The following is a 19054-nucleotide window of genomic DNA, read 5'->3' as shown; positions in this document are numbered from 1 at the left end:
GCTGAACTTCTGAGCCTGCGGCAGCGGCCCACCCCTCCGCCTAAAGAGCTGGTGTCCCCACCTCACCCCCGAGGGAGCAAACATGACCCGAGTCCTTCCCCACAGGTGCCCTCCGTCCCAGGAGACAGGGTAGCCAGCCGCCCCGATTTGCTGTGGGACCTGGAGCGCTACAAGCAGGAGCGTGCAGGAAAAATGGGGCGAGGTGGTCAGCCCACTGCCAGGCCCCCAAGCAGAGCGAAGTCACCTCACAACACAGGCCGGGCGCGCCAGGCCTGGTGAGGGAGGAAAATGACGACCCCCTGCCCTCCCCCGCCGCCCAGGGACTGCAGCAGAGGTCGTGGGCGCCACTGAGCGGCCAGAAACCAGGGGCTATGACGATGGCCGCCACTGACCAGGAGGCCTGACCCACCGAGCGGGGCAGGTGGTCAGTACAACATGGCTTCCCGGGGGCTCGATGGATGGGCAACTGACCAATATACAGTCTAAAACGGACACTCAAAAGAGCAAGGACGGGCGGCAGGAGGCCGAGGGCAGCCGCCCCAGTGAACAAGTCATGATGCCTCGCCCAGGTCCTGCCCCTGAGCCAGTTCTCAGACGTGGAGCCGTGGACCAGGGACGTGGCGGGTCCCCAGGGGGAAGGACGCTGCAGCACCACGGCAAGCAGGCACTCGTATGACCCCCCCCAGCCCCTCCCAAAGGGACCTCGGGCTCCGCGCTGGGTGACCCAACACCAGGAAGCGGGACAACCAGACAGCTGGAGGCTGTTGGACACCGGGCCCAGCTTGACCCTGATGTGGCAGACGCAATAAACTCTGCCTCTGCGGCCACTTCAGGAGGACCCCTGGGCTGGGGTTTCTGAGCAGAGGCTGTCACTGGTCCAAGGTACGCAGGGCCGTTCCCGAGGATTTGTCAGTTGGTCTTGAGCAGGGAGAGGCTGCGATCCAATATCCTCCAGAACCAGGTGCAGGGCTTAGTGAGATGCCTGCCGAGGAATCCTTCAGAACCTGGGGTAACACTTAACGTGAGTAAGAAGATGTAAGGCCCAATGGTAACCCTGCACGCACTCCAGCGAGTAAAGGAGAAACGTGTAGGGAAAGAGCAGGGGAGACGCGCCCCACTCGTGAACTCGTGAACCTTCTTGCCTCCAGGTGATGCCTTATGGGCGTCCCTTGCTCCTGACTCTTCACATCCTCTCTGCATTCTGTAAAGTCGCCACAGAGAGCACACAGATACTCAAGAGGCGGCTGAACGGGCCCTACACGCAGAGCCCATCAGTCCTGTCATCCGAGCCCTGTAACCCCGGTTACGGGATGGCAACACTCGCTCCAGACCCCCAGCCCCGCACCCGGGCCCCACTCCTGAATCCCTCAAACAAGTAAGCTGGACCCATTCACTGGGCCACGGCCTGATGTCGGGAAGGCCCCCTCCAGCTGCGGAGGGGGCCCGGGGCCCGGGTCGTTGCTGATCCGCCCAGAGACTGAGGACGCTAAAGAGGACGTAGACCCGAGGGCTCAGGAGTGCCGCAGACGTGGAGCCGAGCATCTCCCGCCCCCAGCCAAAGGTGACGTAACGGTCTGTAACGCGAAGGCAAGTGGGGGCATCGCCAGAAGCGCACAGAAGTCCCCCTGTGCTGTGCCACGCTCCCTGCGCAGGCACCACCCCAAGCAGTGGCGGCAAAGTGGCTGCTCACGTCTGCGGGTCCCCTGTGTGCAGCTTCTTCCCGAGGTCCTACAGCGCCAGTCACTACGACAGAGTCAGAAATACCTGCGGTTCTCAGGCTGGACCCCTCAATCTGGGCCGTGTGGAGAGGGGCACGGCCAACAGGAGCTGCCCAGGGGACAGAGGGGAAGGCGGGGGCAGGGGAGCACGTCTTGGAAACAGGCCAGATGTGGGACGGCAGGAGGTAAACCGGGAGCTGGGGCAGAGAAAACAAGGCCGCCGGCCGTCTTCCTGCAGCTGCACGGCCGCCCCGGGGCTTGTCCTGCGTGAGTCCAGGGCACGGAACTAAAGCCAGGCGGTGACCGAGTGACTTACCCAGTCAAGAAGGAGCCCTTTCTCACGGGCAGAGCGCTGGACGCCAGGGCACCGTCTCCTCGGGGACCACTAGCCCCAGGGGGCGGGCCTGGGAGTGGACGGCAGCCTCCAGCGGGAGGGCCGGCGGGACACGCCCTGACGTTTGGGGCGCTTCCACAAGTCGGAGAGGGTGTAGGCGAATGCGGAGTCCAAAGCTGGCCTTCAAAGAGAGGAGGAAACCAGCCCCCAAGGGGCAGGAGGAGGCATCTGAAACACAAACAACCAGGGCGGGATCAGTACCCGGACCCCGAAAGGAGCTCCCACAACTCGGCACAAAAAGGACACGCAGCTCAGTGGAAAGATGGGCAAAAGGCGCTTCAGAGAGGAAACCAGCCCTACCAAGGAGGACACTAGGGCAACTGAGACTTTGGGTCGAGCCCGTCCCACACCGGTGGCGCCCCAAAACGTGCGGCAGGAGCAAACTGGAACCCTCTCCGGGCCTCAAAGACGCAGTTGGGGTGGGGGGCTGGAGGGGCCCAGGCCACCGGGGACGAGAAGGGGATGCAGCCGCAAAGGCGAGTGCCCAGATGGGTCGCAGGGCCAGTGAGGTCTGCTAGGGCCACGGGCAAGGGGCCAGAAAGGGAAGTGGACTCAGACCAGGTGCCCTGGGCTCCGAGAGGAGGCGATGTCCTGGGGGCACCGTCCCCCAAAGAGCAGTGGCGCCAACGACAAGGGCTTCCTAAAAGGAAGACGGGGTGCCTCGTGGGGACAAAAGCGTGTCTGGGGAAGAAGCAGAGCTTGAGGAGGAGACTCACTCCTGTGATGTGGGTTGCAGCCCAGTCACAGGGGCTGGGAGGGAGCAGGAGCCCCGAGCAGCAGAAGGCGGGAGCGGCCAGGCTGGAGGCCAAGGCTGACACCCAGATGAGCAGAGAGAAAGGAGAGAAAGCCCGTTCCTGCCAGGACGTTGTTCCTGCAGGGTGTGGGAAGCGGCAGGTGGAGAAAACGTCACCGGGAAGTCAGAAATCAGATGGTTTTAAGGCTCGGCGCTGACTTACTTGTACTGAAGATCAAGGCTGAGTTGCAAAGGGGCCCCTCTCACGGGGGCAGCCAAATACCACCCCACGCCCACCTGCAACACGGCCAGGCCATTCCTCCTGGGCCCGCCCATCCGGCAGCGAACTGGCCTGGCAGCCACTACCCCGGACCTCCCTCCCCGCCCCGGGGACCTGGGGCTCCCCGCCTCTCAGCACACACGGGAGGGTCAGAGAAGGGAGTCCTTATGTAGCGCCATCACAGCTGTCCCCCAACCGGCGGCCACCTATCACGCGCCCCTAGCTCGCTGGGCAAGTTCTAGTTCTTCAAAAACGGGGTTCGGGAGGAACACAAGCAGCCCACACCCACCACTCACGGGACCCTCCCTCAGGATCTGAAAGCACGACGACGAGGCTCTGGGGTGTCTGGACGCAGCTGGTAACCACTCTTGGGGCGAGGAGCCGAGGAGGGGACACCGGCATGGAGGGACTTGGAGCTGCTGATCGCTCAGGTCCCCCGCGGCCCCGAATCCACGAAGGCACCCTCTGCTCCTCACCTCGGGGCCGGCACTCCTGTTTCCTCGGGCTTCTGCAAGGAGAGGGGAGGCCAGCTCGCTGGAAGAGAAAGCAGTGCTCTGTGGAGCCAACGTTCCCTCGGCAGCAGCCGTGTCAGGCGCCCGGCTTACAGGAACGAGTGAGACCCTTTCCTTGTCTTCCCGGCACTCCTGGAGAGCAGCTCCAGCCCGGGAAGAGGAGCCCAGCGAAGGAACGCAGCAGGAAGGTACAGGGCGCTGCCAGAAGCCCAGACGCTCGCGGCGGGCGGAGAAGGGGACGTTACAGTTGTGCCTGGAAGGAGGACAGGAGCTTGCCAGCACAAGAGGAACCAGGGCTCCAGGAGCGGGAACCGCACGTGCCAAAGTGTAGAGACCCGCAGAGCGCGTGCCCGCAGCGTGCAGGGACAGCACAGGCACCCAGGGTGTTGGGCGACAAGGACGGAGAGCCGGGGCCACTCGAAGGCCCTCCCAGGGCACCAAGGAGGTGTTGGGGCTTAAACAGGAGAGGGCTCGGCAGGGTTTTCAGTCCGGGGTTGACGAGGACAGATGTGCGGTGTGACACGGAACCGATGGCCTGTGGGGCACCCACTGGAGGAGGAGCGACAGGAGGCGTCCCGGCCGGTGGGGAGACTCAGGTGACAGCACCCGCCCTAGGTCATGAGGCCTGAAGTCAGCCAGTAGCAGTGGGGACAGAAAGAGGAGCATTTATTCTGATCAGGCACTTGGGAGGCAGGGACACAGGACTTGGTCACCAAGGAAATGGGAGGGAGGGCGGCGGTAAGGAACGCGAGGAGGAGCAGAGCCAGGTGGGAAGCACTGAGTGGGCTGAGGCCCCGCCCCCCCGTCCCCCCCCCCCACTGGGAGGAAGAGGACAGGAAACAGCTCTGAAGGAGAAGTTGGCTTTGTTTGGGACATGCCAGGTCCCAGGGGCAACAGGAAACCGAGTGAGAAATTTTCTTCTCACCTCAGAAAAGGCCAGATAAAGACTGTTCCTCAGGACTCGGCCAGCAGCAGTCCCAGGGTGGCTTGGAAGGGAGCTGGCCTGGGCATTCAGCCCAGAGGTGCGAGACTCAGCCCAGAGGCCCCGCCCTCTCCCCCTCCCTCCCCCTCCCCCTCCCCTCCCTCCCCCTCGCCTCCCTCCCCCGTCCCCCTGCCCTCCCCCCGCCCCCCCGCCCCGCCTCCCTGTCCCCTGGGGTCCATTCTGAGGCTCAGATTCGGTCGCTAAGGACCCTGGGTCGCTGTCACTTTGACCCTTGCCGACTGTTGCGGCGCGGACTGGACGCCTAAGGCAAGGGACTCAAAAGGGCACCGCCTGGCCTCCGCCACTGAGCTGGCCTCGCCCACCCTCCATGGGTTCCCAGGGGCCCAAGCTCCAGCCCTGTCAGCTCCGCCCCCGCCCCGCACCTGCCCGGCTTTTCCCCAGCTCCGCCCCACTCCTCCCCAGCTCTGCCTCCTCCGCCAGAAGCTCCTCCTCACCCAGCTCTTTCCCACACTTCAGCCCCAGATACTCCTCCCCCAGTTCCTCCCACCTGCGCCCTGCCCCTCCCCCAGCTCCTCCCCAGCTATTCGCCGCAGCCCCGCCCCTTCGCTTCCGACCCGCTCCCCCGCCCACTTCCTGGTCCTCCTCGGGGTGCCGCTCCACGCCGCCGGTCTCGAGCCTCCGAGCGGCCTGGCCTTCCGCGCGCCGCCGCACGGCCTGGCGGCTCCTACTCTGTCTCCTAGCGGCCGGGGCCTGCGTCTAATGCGCGATTGTTCGTAAGTGCGTGTCTACGTACCTGCGTGCCTCCGTACGTGCGTGCGTACGTGTGTACGTCCATGCGTTCACCCCGGAAATAAGGGGCGTCAGCGCTTGTGGACGCGGCCACGTGTCACCGGTCCCGGTTCCCCGAGGCGGACGACCGTCCTACCCGGTGGCCGCAGCCGGGCCGTCCCAGCGCGCCCGCGACTCGCCCCGCCCGCAAGGAGCCAGGACCCGCCGCGCCCGCGGACGGTACCTCCAGGCGGGAGTTTCCCGGGCTCTGTGTCGGGGAGCGCGCGCGGGGCGGCCGAGGCCGCACCTTCCTGTCCCCTCCACCGCCACCGTCCCCACCCGCCGTCCTTCCACGTGTGTGTCCCGCAATGCGCGCTGGTCCACACGCACCAGCCGCCCTCAGTCCTGCCCTCCCGCCTCCCGCGGGCAACCCCCCACCCGCCTCCCTGCCCTGCGGGGCTCAGCTGCTTGTCCGCGGCTCGCCTCCCGCTGGGGCCCACCCAGGAGTCCATTGAGGGGCAAGGACTGTGGGGCTCCCCAGATCCTTCCCGCGTGGCAGTGTGAGGGGAGGTGTCGTTTTCCCCCTGTTGGATGCGGGAGCTGCTGGGCTGTAAGATCACCGTCACTCCTGTGGGATGGGCTTCTGTGCTGCGGGCTGAGGCATCGTGGGGTCCCCGACCCAGCCGGGCAGGGACAGGGCCGTTGCCTTGATGAGCAGAACCAACCCTGAGGGAGCCGGCACGTGTGTTTCTCATCGTTTGGGCCCTCCTGGGTCCTGGTGGTCTCCGGTCCCTGCCGAGGAGAAGACCGTTGTGGTTCCTTGGCCAGCATTGCTGTCTTGTGGCTGATGACTTTTCTCCTTGTCCCTCTGGTCCTCGTGCAGGTGAAGACGCCCAGACAAGTGGAAGAGTGTTTTCTCCTCTGGCCGCCAAGCAGGCACCCTCTGCATCGAGAGGTAGGAGGGCACTCAGCCCCCTTCTTCCCGAGGGATTCTCCCCAGGGATTCCGCCCGCACGGTTCGGGTCCCATGGTTGTGATCTGGTGGCGCCCGTGAGGAAGGGGCTGGCTGAGAAGCTGAGTGGCGGAAACCGCGGGCAAGCCTGGGGTCCAGTCACACACCCCAGCAGGAGCCAGAGAAACGGCCAGGCCCCAGGGACTGGCCAGCCTCCCTCGTAACTAACCCGAGCGCAGTGAGGAGGGCGACCCTTTGTCACCCATCAGGTTGGCAGAGGTTAAGCGGGATGATGATGCTCGGGGGCCCGCCAGTGCGTGAGGGCACGGCAGCCTCGCCTGTGGCTGGCAGAGTGTACGTGGGGGAGCCTTTGCGGAAGGCCGTTTGCTGGCGTGTGTCAGCATCTCGGGATGTGTGCCGTGTGACGCGGGCCTCCTCCGACCCGGGGCTTCAGTTAGCGAGTGTGTGGTCGTGTTGAGTGTCTAGAGGGGCAGAAAGCGCCAAGCAGTCTGTGAGTCCCCATCGGCAGGGGGAAGAGTCAGTAACCTGTGGGACAGCCGACGACGGGGTACCGTGTGGGCGGTGAAAATAGGACAGATGAAGACGTACAGACGTGAAGCAGTGTTCCTGAGGTGCTGTGAGTGGAGAAGTCATCCCCCACCCCCGCGTGGAGAGGTGTCCAGGACAGGGCTGACCCTCTGTGATCGCTTGCCCGGGCAGTCGTGTCAGAGTCCCACAGTCTGGGTGGCTTAAACTACAGAATATATTGCCTTGCGATTCTGGAGGCCAGAAGCCCGAGATCTAGGTGCCGCTGATGGTGGCTCTCGTGAGGGCTGTGGAGGGAATCTGTCCCATCCCGCCCCCCTCACTCCCGGGGCTTTGCTGGCTCTCCTGTGTGCCGGTCTGTCTCTAACTGGCCCCTGTTTATGGGGACATCAGTCCTGTTAGAGGAGGGTCGACCCTAATGAGCTCATCTGACCTTGATCACCTGTGTGAAGACCTTTCCTTTGTAGGTAGGCTCACGCTCTGAGGTACTTGGGGTTGAGATTCCAGCACGTGAATTTCAGGGGCACGGTGTGACCCCTAACACCCTCCAAAGGCTCTGAGGTAGGAGCACACGTGGAACGTTCCAGGGATGGAAGGAAGGCCTTCATGGCTGCAGGGGGTGAATCCAGGGGCGAGGAGAGCAGGCAGCCAGGGGGAGGAGCCAGATCATGTGGGGCCTCATGGGCCCTGGAGAGAAACGTGGCTCCGCTCTGCTCGGGGAAGGAAAGCCCTGGAAGGTCCTGGGCTGGCTGCCTTTGCGGCCTTGTCCCCCGTCCTCACAGCCACGTGGAAGTGGAGGCTCTGTGCGGTGCCGTGACCCGGCTGACTTTCAGGCCCGCGGCTCCCCTGCTCCTCTGTCCTCAGTGAGCAGGGACCCTCCCCGCGCCCCCCCCCCAGGTACAAGGAAAGCAGGCGAGGACGGGGGTGCGTGGAGTCAGGTCCCCTGGAACCACCCGCTGTCTCTCTATCCCTCGGCGGCGCCTCAGCTGCAGAGCGGGGTGACGGTAACCTCCAGGGTTATTTGAGGATTGAAGTCTATGCTCCCTGGATGGTGCCCGTCCCAGGTCCTGGCGTGGAGACGGAGCGTGCACCAGTGCCAGTAGTTCCTGCCGTCACGTATCCTTTCTCGGGCTCCAGGCCGGGGTGGAAGCAGTGGTGCAGGAAGGGGTGGGAGGAGGGTGGCTCCCAAGGCGCGGGGAAGAGACACCTGGCAGGGCCATGTGAGAGGCAGGGCGTCCCCAGGGCCGAGCCAAGGTTGGTTGCCAAGGATTTGCACTCAACAGCCCTGGGGTAAGATGGGGGATCCTCAGAGCATGGGCAGTGGCAGGGCCAGGGAGCTGCGGGGCCGGGGGCAGGGGAGAAGCCAGGCCCAGGACTGTCCCCGTCTGTGCCGGGAGAGGGCCAGAGCCCGGCCCCTGGGCTGTGAAGCCAGGGGGCCCTCCCTCCCTCCTCTCTGCCGCCCGGGGCCCAGTGCCCTCTGTCGTGGAATTGCCCACACGCCTCTCTCTCGCCGTCCCGGCCTCCCTTGTGAGCTCCCCGCGGACTCCATCTGATGGACAGATCCCCCCCGGTCGGCACCCCCTGTCAGCTGACGGCGCGGAGACGGATGGAAGGGGCTGGCGCCCGGGGGGCCCACGGGGCTGAGGTCAGGCCCACGGGTCATGAGCTCGGAGGCCGGCACGCCAGGCTCCTTGACCGTTCCGGTTCTGTGTTTCCGCAGCCGCGTGAGGCCGTGGGAGCTCTGGGAGATGAAGTTCGGCTGCCTGTCCTTCCGGCAGCCTCATGCGGGTTTCGTCTTAAATGGGGTGAAGACGCTGGAGACGCGGTGGCGGCCCGTGCTCAGCGGCCACCGGCACCGCACCCTGGCCGTCCACATCGCGCGCAGGGACTGGGAGGACACGGCCTGGAGGGAGCTGCTGGCCGAGAGGCTGGGGATGAGCCCCGCGCAGATCCAGGCCTTGCTGCGGGACGGGGAGAAGTTCGGCCGCGGAGTGATAGCCGGCAAGTGACGACCGCCTCCCGGGGCTGCCCCCCAGGGTCTCACCCGGGGCTTTGGCGTCTCGTTTTCTTTTGAACCGGTCGATGTGGGGTTAGGGTTAGTTTTCCTGAGGCACCTCGCCTTCGGAGGGGCCGGGAAGGTCCCTGGGCTGGGGGTCGGCGGGCCCAGGTCCCCTCCCCGCTACTCTGGGCCTCAGTCCCCCTTTGTGCTCTGAGAGGCAGAGGCGGGTACGGCTCTGCCCGTGGCGCTCGTCTTCGTGTGTGTACGTGTGCGCGCGCACGTGTACACGCGTGTGTGTGCGCGCAATGGCAGAGCCCGCGGGAGGCAGCACGGCAGCCAGAGCTGCGTGTGAGGGGGACCTGGGGACTCGGGCTGCCTGCCCGGCTTCACGCGCCTGCCTCACCCCCGCTGCCCGCGGCATCCTGAGGAAGTCCCCTAAATCCCCCCGGGGTGGGGGGGCTGGTCCCGCATCAACCGCTGGCCCCCGGTGAGTCACTCAGGGACCTGATTGCCCGTAGGCTCCCCGCAGCGGCGGCCGGGGGCCCTCCTAACCTGTACCTGCTGCCTGCAGCGGTCGGGCTGGGAGCTGCCCGGGCCTTGGTGGGGTCGTGGAGGACCAGGCCTCTCCTTTTCATTGCTCTCCCTCCCTCCCTCCCTCGGCCTCGCCCCGAATTCCCTGAGCCGAGGTTGGCAGGCGGGAAATGCTCAGCCAGAGGTACCCAGTTCACCCCGGGTCCCCTCGATGATGTGGTCTTAGTCTCTAGCGGTCGTGACTTTGAATCACCTTGTTCTCCATCTGTGTGCTTCTGTCTTTGTGCACAGGGCTGGTTGACATTGGGGACACTTTGCTGTGCCCAGAAAACTTAGGTCCCAACGAGGCTGCGGAGCTGGAGAATCAAGCCCTGCTGCCCAACCTGCGGCAGAAGTACCTGACGGCGCTTGCCAACCCCCGCTGGCTGCTGCAGCCTGTCCCCAGGAGAGGCGGGAAGGACGTCTTCCAGGTGGACATCCCCGAGCACCTGATCCCCTTTGGGCAGGAGGCCTGACCAGACTGGGCTCTCGAGAGGAAGGTGACCGAGAGAGCAGCTCATCGTGCCACCGTCCACTCGCCTTCACGCCCTGGACGTGCACGTCTGGTTCGGTCTGAGTCGGCCCTGCCCTGGGGAGCGCTGCCCGCTCCGTGCTGTTCACGGAAGCAGACGTGCCCACCTGGTGCAGGGACAGGGCTTGGGACTCTCCTCGTGCGATGCCGCTCTGGGCTCAGCGACAGAGTCTCGAGGACTTTGACCTTTAGGAAAAGATGGCAGTGCCACTCGTTTTGGCCCTACTGATTCTGGGTGGTTGAGAGAAATGTGTTTTGAGAGGACCGGTTAGCGTTTTCCCCTCTTTGTCCTGGTCAGAACTCCCAGATGTTTGGACCGCGTGTGGGGAACGAACGATGGGGGAAGGCCGGTGGCGGGCCTCGTGCACGTGGGAGAGGACCGCAGGCCCAGAAACAGGGCGCGGTCTGTCCTTGCAGGTGACCCTGGCCCTGTTGTAAAGTGTCCCTTGGCTCACGACGCGTGTGTGTTAAGACGTGCTACCCGGCCACTTCACGGCCGAAGACAGGCTCCTAGACACAGCTCTGACGGCCAAGTGAGAAGGGCTGGCGCTCACTTTGTGGAAATCTCTTACTTCTCTGTGGGGTTTGGGGTCATTTGTTAGCAAGCTTTCTAGGGGTTGTTACCTCTGAGGGTGCTAGGCTTTCCCCCAGGTGTCGGCTGGAACGGCCCGTCTCTTCTGAGGCAGACGGCAGTGTGCACGCCTCCCTTGGCGGGTGGGATGGCCCTCCTTTCCGGCGGGCCTCTTTGGGAGGCCCCTGGATGGTGGGCTGGACACACGCTCAGCTGCGGGTCAGAAACTTCTGGCATCATAGGGGGACCCAGGAGGAAGCCCCTTCTGCTTCAGGATGCATGACTAATGGAAGGTGACACCCCTGAGGTCAGGAGCCAGGCTGTGCTGCCTCCTGACTAGCAGGCAAGGCCCAGGGGCCAGCCTGTCCTGGGCCGGCCTCAGCGCTCCCTAGCCACGTCCGTGGCTGAGCGTGGGAAATGCTGCTGCTTCAAATGAAAGGGGACGGCAGGGACCAAAGCCTGCCGGGGGGGTGGGTTTCCAGCCTCGTCGGGCCCGTCCACTGAGATGTGTGAATAGGACGGACAGTTAGAAAGGACACAAGACTCGCACTTCTTGTTCGATTCTTTATTTATTCCCGTGGACTTTGGCATTTCTTTATTAGAGACAAAAACAGATTCTTGGTTATGAGATGGGGATTTTCGTGTGTCCCCAGGGGCCTGCGAGCTCAGGGATCGCAGTTGTCCTTGAACTGTTCTCGGAGAGCACACCTGCGATCTGAGGAGCCCCCCTGCTCCTCGTCCACCTCAGGGACCTCGTTCGGGGACAAGGCGAAAAGGGCCGCCGGCAGGAGGGAGGAACGGCCGTTGTCCACAGGCATCTCCGAGTCATAAGCCGGGTAAACCGTGGGGCTGGCGGGCAGCTCCCTGGCGCCGTCCCTTCCGGCGGTAGCCGGGGGCACAGAAGTGACATTCCGGGGAGTGCCCTCCCCACTCGGGCCGCCCTGCTCACTGGGGGGAGGGTTTTCCCTGGCCCGTCCCGCCCCACCGCTCGTAGGGCACATGCTAGAGAACAGCGAAGACTGCGTACCGCTGGGCCCCTGAGCACTTGGGGCTTTCTTCTGGGTGGTGGAGTCGTTGGAATGGATTCGTGGGGAGCTTCTGGTAGCAGCCACTGGCCTCTTTCTCTTTGGGGCTGTTGCGCTGGTCCGGGGCTGAGCAGTTGCTCCCGGGTTGCCTTTTCTCTCAATGTTCTCGATGAGCAGAGGCTTGTCTCTCTGAAAGTTGGAGTTGCGGTAGATCTGAAATGAAACGAATCACTTTAGCCATTCTGGGAGAAAATACCCATTCCTCCCCGCCCCCGCCCCACGCCGCCCCACCCCCACCCCGGTCCATCATAATGGTCTTATCTGACTATGGAGAAAAGGTCTCTTTAAGTTCCTGGCAGGTTATTCCGTCCTAGAGTGTGCGCTCCCTAGAGCTCCCCGAGGCGAGCCTCGGTCGAGGAGTTACTGTGGCTACCTGACATCTCGTGGCCTCTCAAGAGGGTCTGTAGGCACACCTGCAGGTTCTCTCTAAGGGGCTGTGGCTGAATGCCACGGGCTCTACTTTCTCATCTTTCTTTAACTACCTTCTCACGTGAAGAAAGTTATTCTCGGAAATGAAACCCGTTCAGCATGTGGCCCATCTGGCCTCCCTGGAAGGTGTTCGAATAACAAGAGAACATGGGCAACGGAAGGGCTTTCTACTTTACCATCAGCCTCTTCTTCCCTGGAGGGCGGCTGGTCAGGCGTATTTTGCTGAAAGCGTACAGGTTCAGTTGGCGGATGAAAGTATTCAAGCTGTCCGTGTTGAAAATTCTGTCTGCGCCTCTGCGGCGAAGAACCTCCCTCCGGAAGAGGTCTTGCTCGATGATCACCGTATCTCCCTCGTCATTCCAGCACACAGAGGTGAAGGCGGGATCCTCCACCATCCTCCAGAGCTTTCTTGGGAAGGAGAGCTCAAGAATACTCTCGTTGGCCACACCGTTGTTTGGGCCCTGTGGTGGCGGGTTGTCTTGGGAGCCAGGATCTGGGCTCTCGGCTTGGTCACCCTGCTTCTCCGAACTCTCCCTTGAATCCACATTTGTATCCGGGGACGCACGAGAGGGGACCCACGTTGCTGGCTCTGCGTCAGCCGATGGGGCCAGCGTGGCTGTACACAGCTCGTCGCTACTCTGACTAGCCATGGAGCCAGTCTAGATTGGGAGCATTCTCCACCCGAGACCGTATCACTGAACTGTCAGGGCAGAAATGCCTTGGACCAGAGCGGGGATGCCCAGTAAATACTGTCCGCAAGGTTCTAGAATCTCGGTAGTGGGGCAACCAGCCACTTAAGTCCCAGACTTCTTTATTGGTCACATGATGTCACAAAGGCGGTCTGGAGAGGGAGCCCTGGCCAAGTGTGGGGGAGGGGATGGGGACGGGGGGTCCCCGGCGTCTGTCTTTTTTTCTAAAAGTCTCGAAAAGTATGGTTCAAGTTCCCGGGAAAGCCTCCCGTCTGCCGCCAGGCACCTTGTTTCAAGGGGCCAGGCCCCGGATGGGTTGAGAAACGTGATCCTGTCCCCACTCCCATCCCTTGATGCTGGCTTCCGATTTGCTCAAGGGCCAGGCCCTGGCGAGGCGTAGCTTGGCTGCCACTGAGACCACAGGGATCACGTGGGCCCCTGGCGACTGTCCCTCCCAGAAGATGGGGGTCCCTAGCGGGCTGGTTGGCCTAGCCTGAGTCGGTGCCCACCGCCCCATCCCCCTTCCGGCTCTGGTCGCTTGCAGCTGATCCTGCCAGCTGGTCGGTCCCGCTCAGATGGGCCCAAACAAAGAGTCCTGATTTCCTGCCTCCCAGGTCAAGCTGTCCCCAGAGTAGGGCTGTGCGTGACCTCACATTCAACTCGAGTGTTCCCCAAGCACCTCATACACAGCCCAGCCCATGCAACCGATGCCGCGTGGGAGGGCATAGCCTCGTGCCCTCCGCTGGGCATCGAGTCTTCTTTTGAGCTCTGCCTGCCCCAGACCTCATCCCTGTGCGGATCACAGAGGGATTGTCTTCAGCGTCCATTTCTTCCCGTAGAAGCCCTTCTCGTGGCCCAAGAGTGCTCACTTTTGGAACACCTGCGTGTGTCCTTTTCCCATCGCCTTCCCAGACCGTCGGATTCAGCCTCCCTGCAGGCTGCCTCGAAAGCCCTGTTTCCTTTCCGCAGTGGGGGGGTTTGGCTTCTGCTGCCCCCGATCCTGGCCTCCCACGTCCACCTTGGGTCTCCGTGGGTACTTCCCTTTGAAGGACTTGATTTAGGGCTTCAGCGTGTAGCCTGTCCCATTGAAAGCGAGCATTTCACTGGTGCGCTCCCAGGCCAGCCCTGCTCTCCTTCCCCACGCCCGCCCCTGCCCCACCTCCACCTCCACCCCCGGGGCCCTGTCCTGCTGTTACCTTGAGGATACGTAGAATGATTTTGTTTGCTTTCAGCTTAGACGCTTTTGAACGGGCCTAAGTGACACGGACTCACTCCCAAGGAAATTTCCTACTTGCCGACCTAGACGTGACCGGAGGAAGCCCCCGTCCACGTGCATCTGGAAATAGATGAGGGTCTGGGTGTCAGACGCGCCGAAACCCGAATGAGAGTCGTCCGTCTTCACCGCAGGTGGGAGGATAGGATGGTGGGTTTGGTGATGCGCGTTCTCTGGCCATTGTGGGCGACTTTGTCCTTCATAGTCACTGTGGAGGGGACAGAGTGGCACCTTGGAAAGGCCCGTCTGCGAGGATCCTAGGTCCCTGTCCCAGCTCTGCCACTAAGCAGGGTCATCTGCCCTCTGTGAGCGCCACTGCCCTATTTCTGAAAGGGGAGAGCTAAGAGGGTGTGGAAGAGGACCTCCCGAGGTGCCTTTCAGCCTAAGGACCGACATCCTGGATGGAGCTCCCAGGCCTAGATTCGGGCCTGCTCCCTGGTCTTTGTGCTTCTAAAGTGGTTTACAAAGCATTCTTTCAGGTCAGTTCCTCCTGTAGGGACATGACCTCGGAGGCTGCGAATTTCGGTGGAGGCCGTCAGAAGGGGCCCGAAGGCTGGGGCCTCCTTGGGCGGGCCTGCCTGTGTGGCCTTGCCTGCTGCCCCCCTCCTCGGGCCCTCCCTCGCCCCCTGGGTCCCGTAGGAGCTGCCTCCTTCCTGGTCCCCCTCCCTCCCAGGTGCCAGCCAGGCCCCGGCAGTGGGTTTGTGTGGCACCGTGGGGGTCTTTGTCAGCCGGGTCTCGGGACCCTTCAGTTGGGCAGGCACAAGCCCTGGTGACGTCCAAGGCCTGCCTTTCCCAGCCTCGCCCTGCGGCCCCTGCCCTTGGCTTCCGCGCCCTGATGCCCCCAGCCCAGAGGCCCTCCAGCCGCTCCCCTCCCTCACTGCCGCCAGGGTCTCGGGGTGTCTGCCAGCGTTAACTTCCCTCCAGTATCTGAGGAGGCTCCTGGAGGGGCCTTATCCCGGTAGGCACTGGGGCCTTACAGTCAGTCCCAGGCAGTCTCAGCCCCTCCCTCCCCGTGGCTCAGCCATGAGCAGCTCAGCAGGCCGGGCTCCCGTTGGGCAGGAGGGCCCCAGGGCAGGAACAGGGACGGGGCGCCGTCACGCGGGAAGGTGGCGGCACTGGACAGAAATGCCGGCACCTGGCAGTGGCGGATCTCAGCAAACCACAGACAAGCCCCACACTGCCTCTGCTTCTCCTTGGCACCTTCCTTTCTTGGGCCTGCTTTTTGTCAACTGAAAGACACCGTGTAGCACTGAGAAGAGCAATGAGTCGCCAGTCAGAAGGTCGGCCACGGGCCGGGGGTGGGTGGGAGCAGCGTGGGCTCGAGAGGAATTCAGACCAGGGCTCTGGTCCCCACCCCGTCACTTAGCAGCACGTGATCCTGGGAAGATTCCCAAGCCCCGTGGCCTCAGGTTCTTCACCTGTGAAGCGAGTGGGTGTGACGAGCCGTGTCTTGTAGGGCTGCAGGGATGCGTGTGAGCTTCGTAAAGCAGCTCACAGGACCTGGCGTCTGTGGGAACGTTGATGATTGGCACTTATTTCTCATATTGTTTGGATCACAGACCCTTCCCCTCTCTCCTTTGGCCTTTGGTTGGGCGGTTTCTTGTCCCGGTCATGTCAGAGAATATGCAGCTCAATAGGATGTGGAAAAGCTAATCAGCCAAACAAGATGTTTCATAAGTAAAACTAAGTAAATTTTCCCAAATAGAGGATGTGTTAAATTCGGGTGCGGAGGAGTGTTCCCAGCGGGATACAACACGAAGCTCCAGGAAATAGAATCAAGGAACAAGGCTTTGCATCCCTCCCAGATGCTCTTCCATCCAAACCATTCCTTTGCTTCATTTCAGCCCACCAGACATCGAGTCCTTGATTACAATTGCCAAATTACAGTCACGATAATGATTAAAGCTAATTAACACCTTGGGTTCTGGTTCCCCCCCCCCCCCCCGAACAGGGAAAAGAGGGCCTGTCCACGGACTTCTGGGCATCACGTCAAGGGAGTGTGACCGCACTTCTCCAGATGTTGCATATATAACACCTACTTCTTCACTATGGTCAACAGCAATGCAACAAGAGCCAGGACCCCTTCCTTCCTGCCCGAGTATGAGATTTCTCTCAGGTTTATCCGTGATCCAGAAGGACACCTCACAGCAATGTCGCATTTCAGACTTTCCCCCCAAACCCAAGACACACCCTCTGCAGCTCTGGCTGCTGCCACCACCCAGCTTCATCACCATCACCTCCCACAGAAGGAAGCCCCGCTTCCCAAAGGCCCAAACTGCCCTGGCTCGGGGCACTTACACTCCAGGGCTCGCTCCTGGAGCCCCACCGCCTCGTCCCATGTTGACTTGTTCTGTGGGACTTGGGGGACGTCTCACCACCTTCCTCATGTGACTGCGGCTCCTAGACCATCCCCCTAGGTGTGGGTGTGTCCTGCTTTTCCTAGCCTTCCCGCTACTAACACAGGCCCTTCCGGAGAGCATAGGCTCCGTGGAGGTCTGCCGAATAAATAAGCCGGAGAGCAGGGGGCTTACTTACTCAAATCAATTTTTTCGTACTTTCGTAAATCACCATGCAAATCCAACTAAACAGAGATAGCTTAGTTTTACAGAATGACAGACAAGAAGGATAAGAAGCAAAAACTCACTACGATTACTTTTATTTTTCTAATTCTTCCCCCATCTATATTACTGCTAAGTACTTTCACATTTCCAGAGCAGTTCTGATTCCAATTCCATGTTATCTGCTTCAGGGTCACAAAATGAAATGGGAGATTTCCCAATCTCTTTTACAAAACAGCAAAACTCTTGTTCTTAAACTGGGTAATTATAAACACATTCTAATCAATGTCATTCACAAAGTTAGACACTGAAGCTTGTTTAGTCTTCCATTAAAACGAATAACATTTGAAAAATTCCTAAAGAAAACAGATGATGTTCCATGTCATCATACACAACAGGTACCCAAAGATGCTACACACCATGTTCCCCCCACTCGCAGGGGCCCTCACTACTTGGAAACTCGACCGCTCTCTCTTCAAACTCAGAGTGAATGACCAACCTCACTTCCTACCAGTGAACTTGGGCCTGGAAGGAGCCTGGCTGCTGCTCTGGCTCAGGGCCCCTCTTCCTCATCGCTCACACCCTCTGCAGACAGGGATGAGAAGGACGTGGGATCCAAGGTATTGACCCTGAGCAGATGCTCCAGGACCTGCCACTTGCTGGTCTCTGCGTGGGCCCGGGGACCCCACAGGAACTCGTAGCGGGCGGGGTCGCAGTGGGGCACCTGCCGGTACTCCACGTAGCCCTCCTGCACCCACACTTTGGTGAGGAGCTCCCTGGGCTCCCCATAGATGCAGTGCTGCTTCCCTGCACACAACCCCATCAGGCTAAGTGCTTCCCAGACCTCCTCCTCAGAGGCGCGGTCACCGTACAGGGTGATCAGGCACAGAATCAGCACCAGGAGGCCGGCCTTGGGCATGCTCTGCCCATCGCTCAGCACTGCATCACAGGTGAGGCCCAGGGTGGGGATGAGGACGTAGGTGCACTCGCGGGGGTCCACCTCCTTCACGTCCACGCCAAACACCAGCTGCATGCACTCGCAAGCTTGGCTGAAGACCACGGGGAAGTGGTCCCGATGGTCACGGAGGACCATATTCAGCATCTCCGCCTTGGAGATTGTCTCCTTGGTGCGATACTTGAGGAGCAGGAACGCCACCAGGTCAGCCTTCAGCACAGTAAGTGCCTCCTGGGGCAAGGACTCGGCATAGGTGGAGAAGGAGGGGGCGACGGGGGAGGAGGAGGACGAGGGGGATGCGGCCTCCTCCCCCGCAGCCCCGAACAGCTGCACCTCCACTGGGCCCTGGGCCTGGACTGGGTCCTGAAGGTCTGCCTCAGGCTGGCGCAGCTCACTCATCTCGACCAGGGGCCTGATGACTGGGGTCGGGCCGCCGACGGAAGTCTGGGCAGGGGTGACAGATACGGACCACGGACCTGGGGGAGAGAGGGGGTGTGAGCGGCCTCGGTGGAGAAACGCACCCTGGGCAGCTCTGACAAAGGCCACTTACAGGGCTCGCCTGGAGGGGTGCCCTCGGGCCTCACAGGGGCGCTCCTCCTGGGCGGCCTGTCCCCTGCCAACCTGAAGAAGGAAGCGAGGTGGCTCCTCAGGGTGCAGCCAGCACAGCCCCAGGTACCGACCGGGGCTGAGAGGGGTGTGGGGAGGTGCGGTGACTTGGGCCTTGTGGGGTCCCCTCTGTTCTGGGAGGGGGAGCCCCTGGGTGCACACTCAGGGCACGCACCTCACCTTGACTCCTGGCGCTGCCTGGGCCTCCTCTGCTCTGTGGCCTGAGGACACGTGCCTCAGACCTGGGCCTTCGCCTCCCGGTTCCTGGAGCCCCTGTAAGAGGAATGGAGGGCGCACCTCGGGTGTAGATTGTGGCATAGCCCTGGGCCCCTCGGTGCTGGCAGGAGGGGTGGGCCAGACTCTGTGAGGTTCCCACTGTCCTGGCGTGGATGGCCCCCTCTCTGCTCACTCAGGGCAGGGCCTCCCCTTCCCCCTGGCAGGGCCTGGGCCCTCTGTCTGCTGTCCTGAGGCAAAATTCTCAAGACACATTCCCTGCACTGAAAAGAAGGAAGGGAGGACCTCCACATCTGGCCATGGTCCCCAGGGGCTAACAGGGCTCACAAGGGACAACCAAACTCCGTGGGGTCCATCCGTGCTGGGACGATGGGCGGTCGGCTCAGTCTCCGCCTTGACACCCTGCAGGGCCTGGGACAGCTCCCTCTGCTGACTGTGACCCATCTCCTTCAGCCAAGGCCTCACCTCCATAAGACACCAGAAGAGGAAGTGAGGGGCAGTCAATGTACCCACCTATTCTGGGACACCCACGGCTGACAAAAGGGGCAGGGCCGGCTGGGCACCAAGTACTCTGTGTGAGGAGGGGTCTCCCCAGTCTTCTCCTTGACCCTTGCCAGGGCCTGAGGCCAGACCCCCAGAGCAAGGCTCCTGCCTCCTTGAGCCCACCCATCTGGAAATGAGGAGGGGTCAGTGAGACAAGTCCTGCC

General features: G+C 62.2%; 3 protein-coding genes across 5 annotated transcripts; 1 reads left to right on the top strand and 2 right to left on the bottom strand.

Annotated features, from left to right (window-relative positions):
* Window positions 1-5215: 5215 nt before the first annotated feature.
* EOLA2 (endothelium and lymphocyte associated ASCH domain 2) lies at window positions 5216-10401 on the top strand. 3 transcript variants are annotated; one of them, XM_061179030.1, is made up of 4 exons: window positions 5216-5353; window positions 6232-6303; window positions 8567-8847; window positions 9668-10401. In XM_061179030.1, exons 3-4 carry the CDS (start codon window positions 8595-8597, stop codon window positions 9889-9891), a joined length of 477 nt encoding a protein of 158 aa, XP_061035013.1. In that variant the 5' UTR covers window positions 5216-5353; window positions 6232-6303; window positions 8567-8594; the 3' UTR covers window positions 9892-10401. The 3 variants fall into 3 exon arrangements, with proteins under 3 accessions (XP_061035013.1, XP_061035012.1, XP_061035011.1); XM_061179029.1 differs by having other exon boundaries at window positions 5216-5357; XM_061179028.1 differs by lacking the exon at window positions 5216-5353 and adding an exon at window positions 5376-5588.
* A 782-nt stretch (window positions 10402-11183) lies between these two features.
* Window positions 11184-12682, bottom strand: HSFX4 (heat shock transcription factor family, X-linked member 4). The gene is made up of 2 exons (XM_061178245.1): window positions 12209-12682; window positions 11184-11756 (listed from the first exon to the last, which is right to left on the bottom strand). The coding sequence occupies exons 1-2, from the start codon at window positions 12680-12682 to the stop codon at window positions 11184-11186; spliced, it is 1047 nt and encodes a 348-aa protein (XP_061034228.1).
* A 4423-nt stretch (window positions 12683-17105) lies between these two features.
* On the bottom strand, window positions 17106-17906 carry LOC133081937 (melanoma-associated antigen 10-like). Its single transcript, XM_061178243.1, has one exon. It carries the CDS (start codon window positions 17904-17906, stop codon window positions 17106-17108), a length of 801 nt encoding a protein of 266 aa, XP_061034226.1.
* Window positions 17907-19054: the final 1148 nt, after the last annotated feature.

The sequence above is a fragment of the Eubalaena glacialis genome, chromosome X (genome assembly GCF_028564815.1).
Source record: "Eubalaena glacialis isolate mEubGla1 chromosome X, mEubGla1.1.hap2.+ XY, whole genome shotgun sequence".
NCBI lineage: Eukaryota > Metazoa > Chordata > Mammalia > Artiodactyla > Balaenidae > Eubalaena > Eubalaena glacialis.
This window is presented reverse-complemented; position numbering and strand designations above follow the sequence as displayed.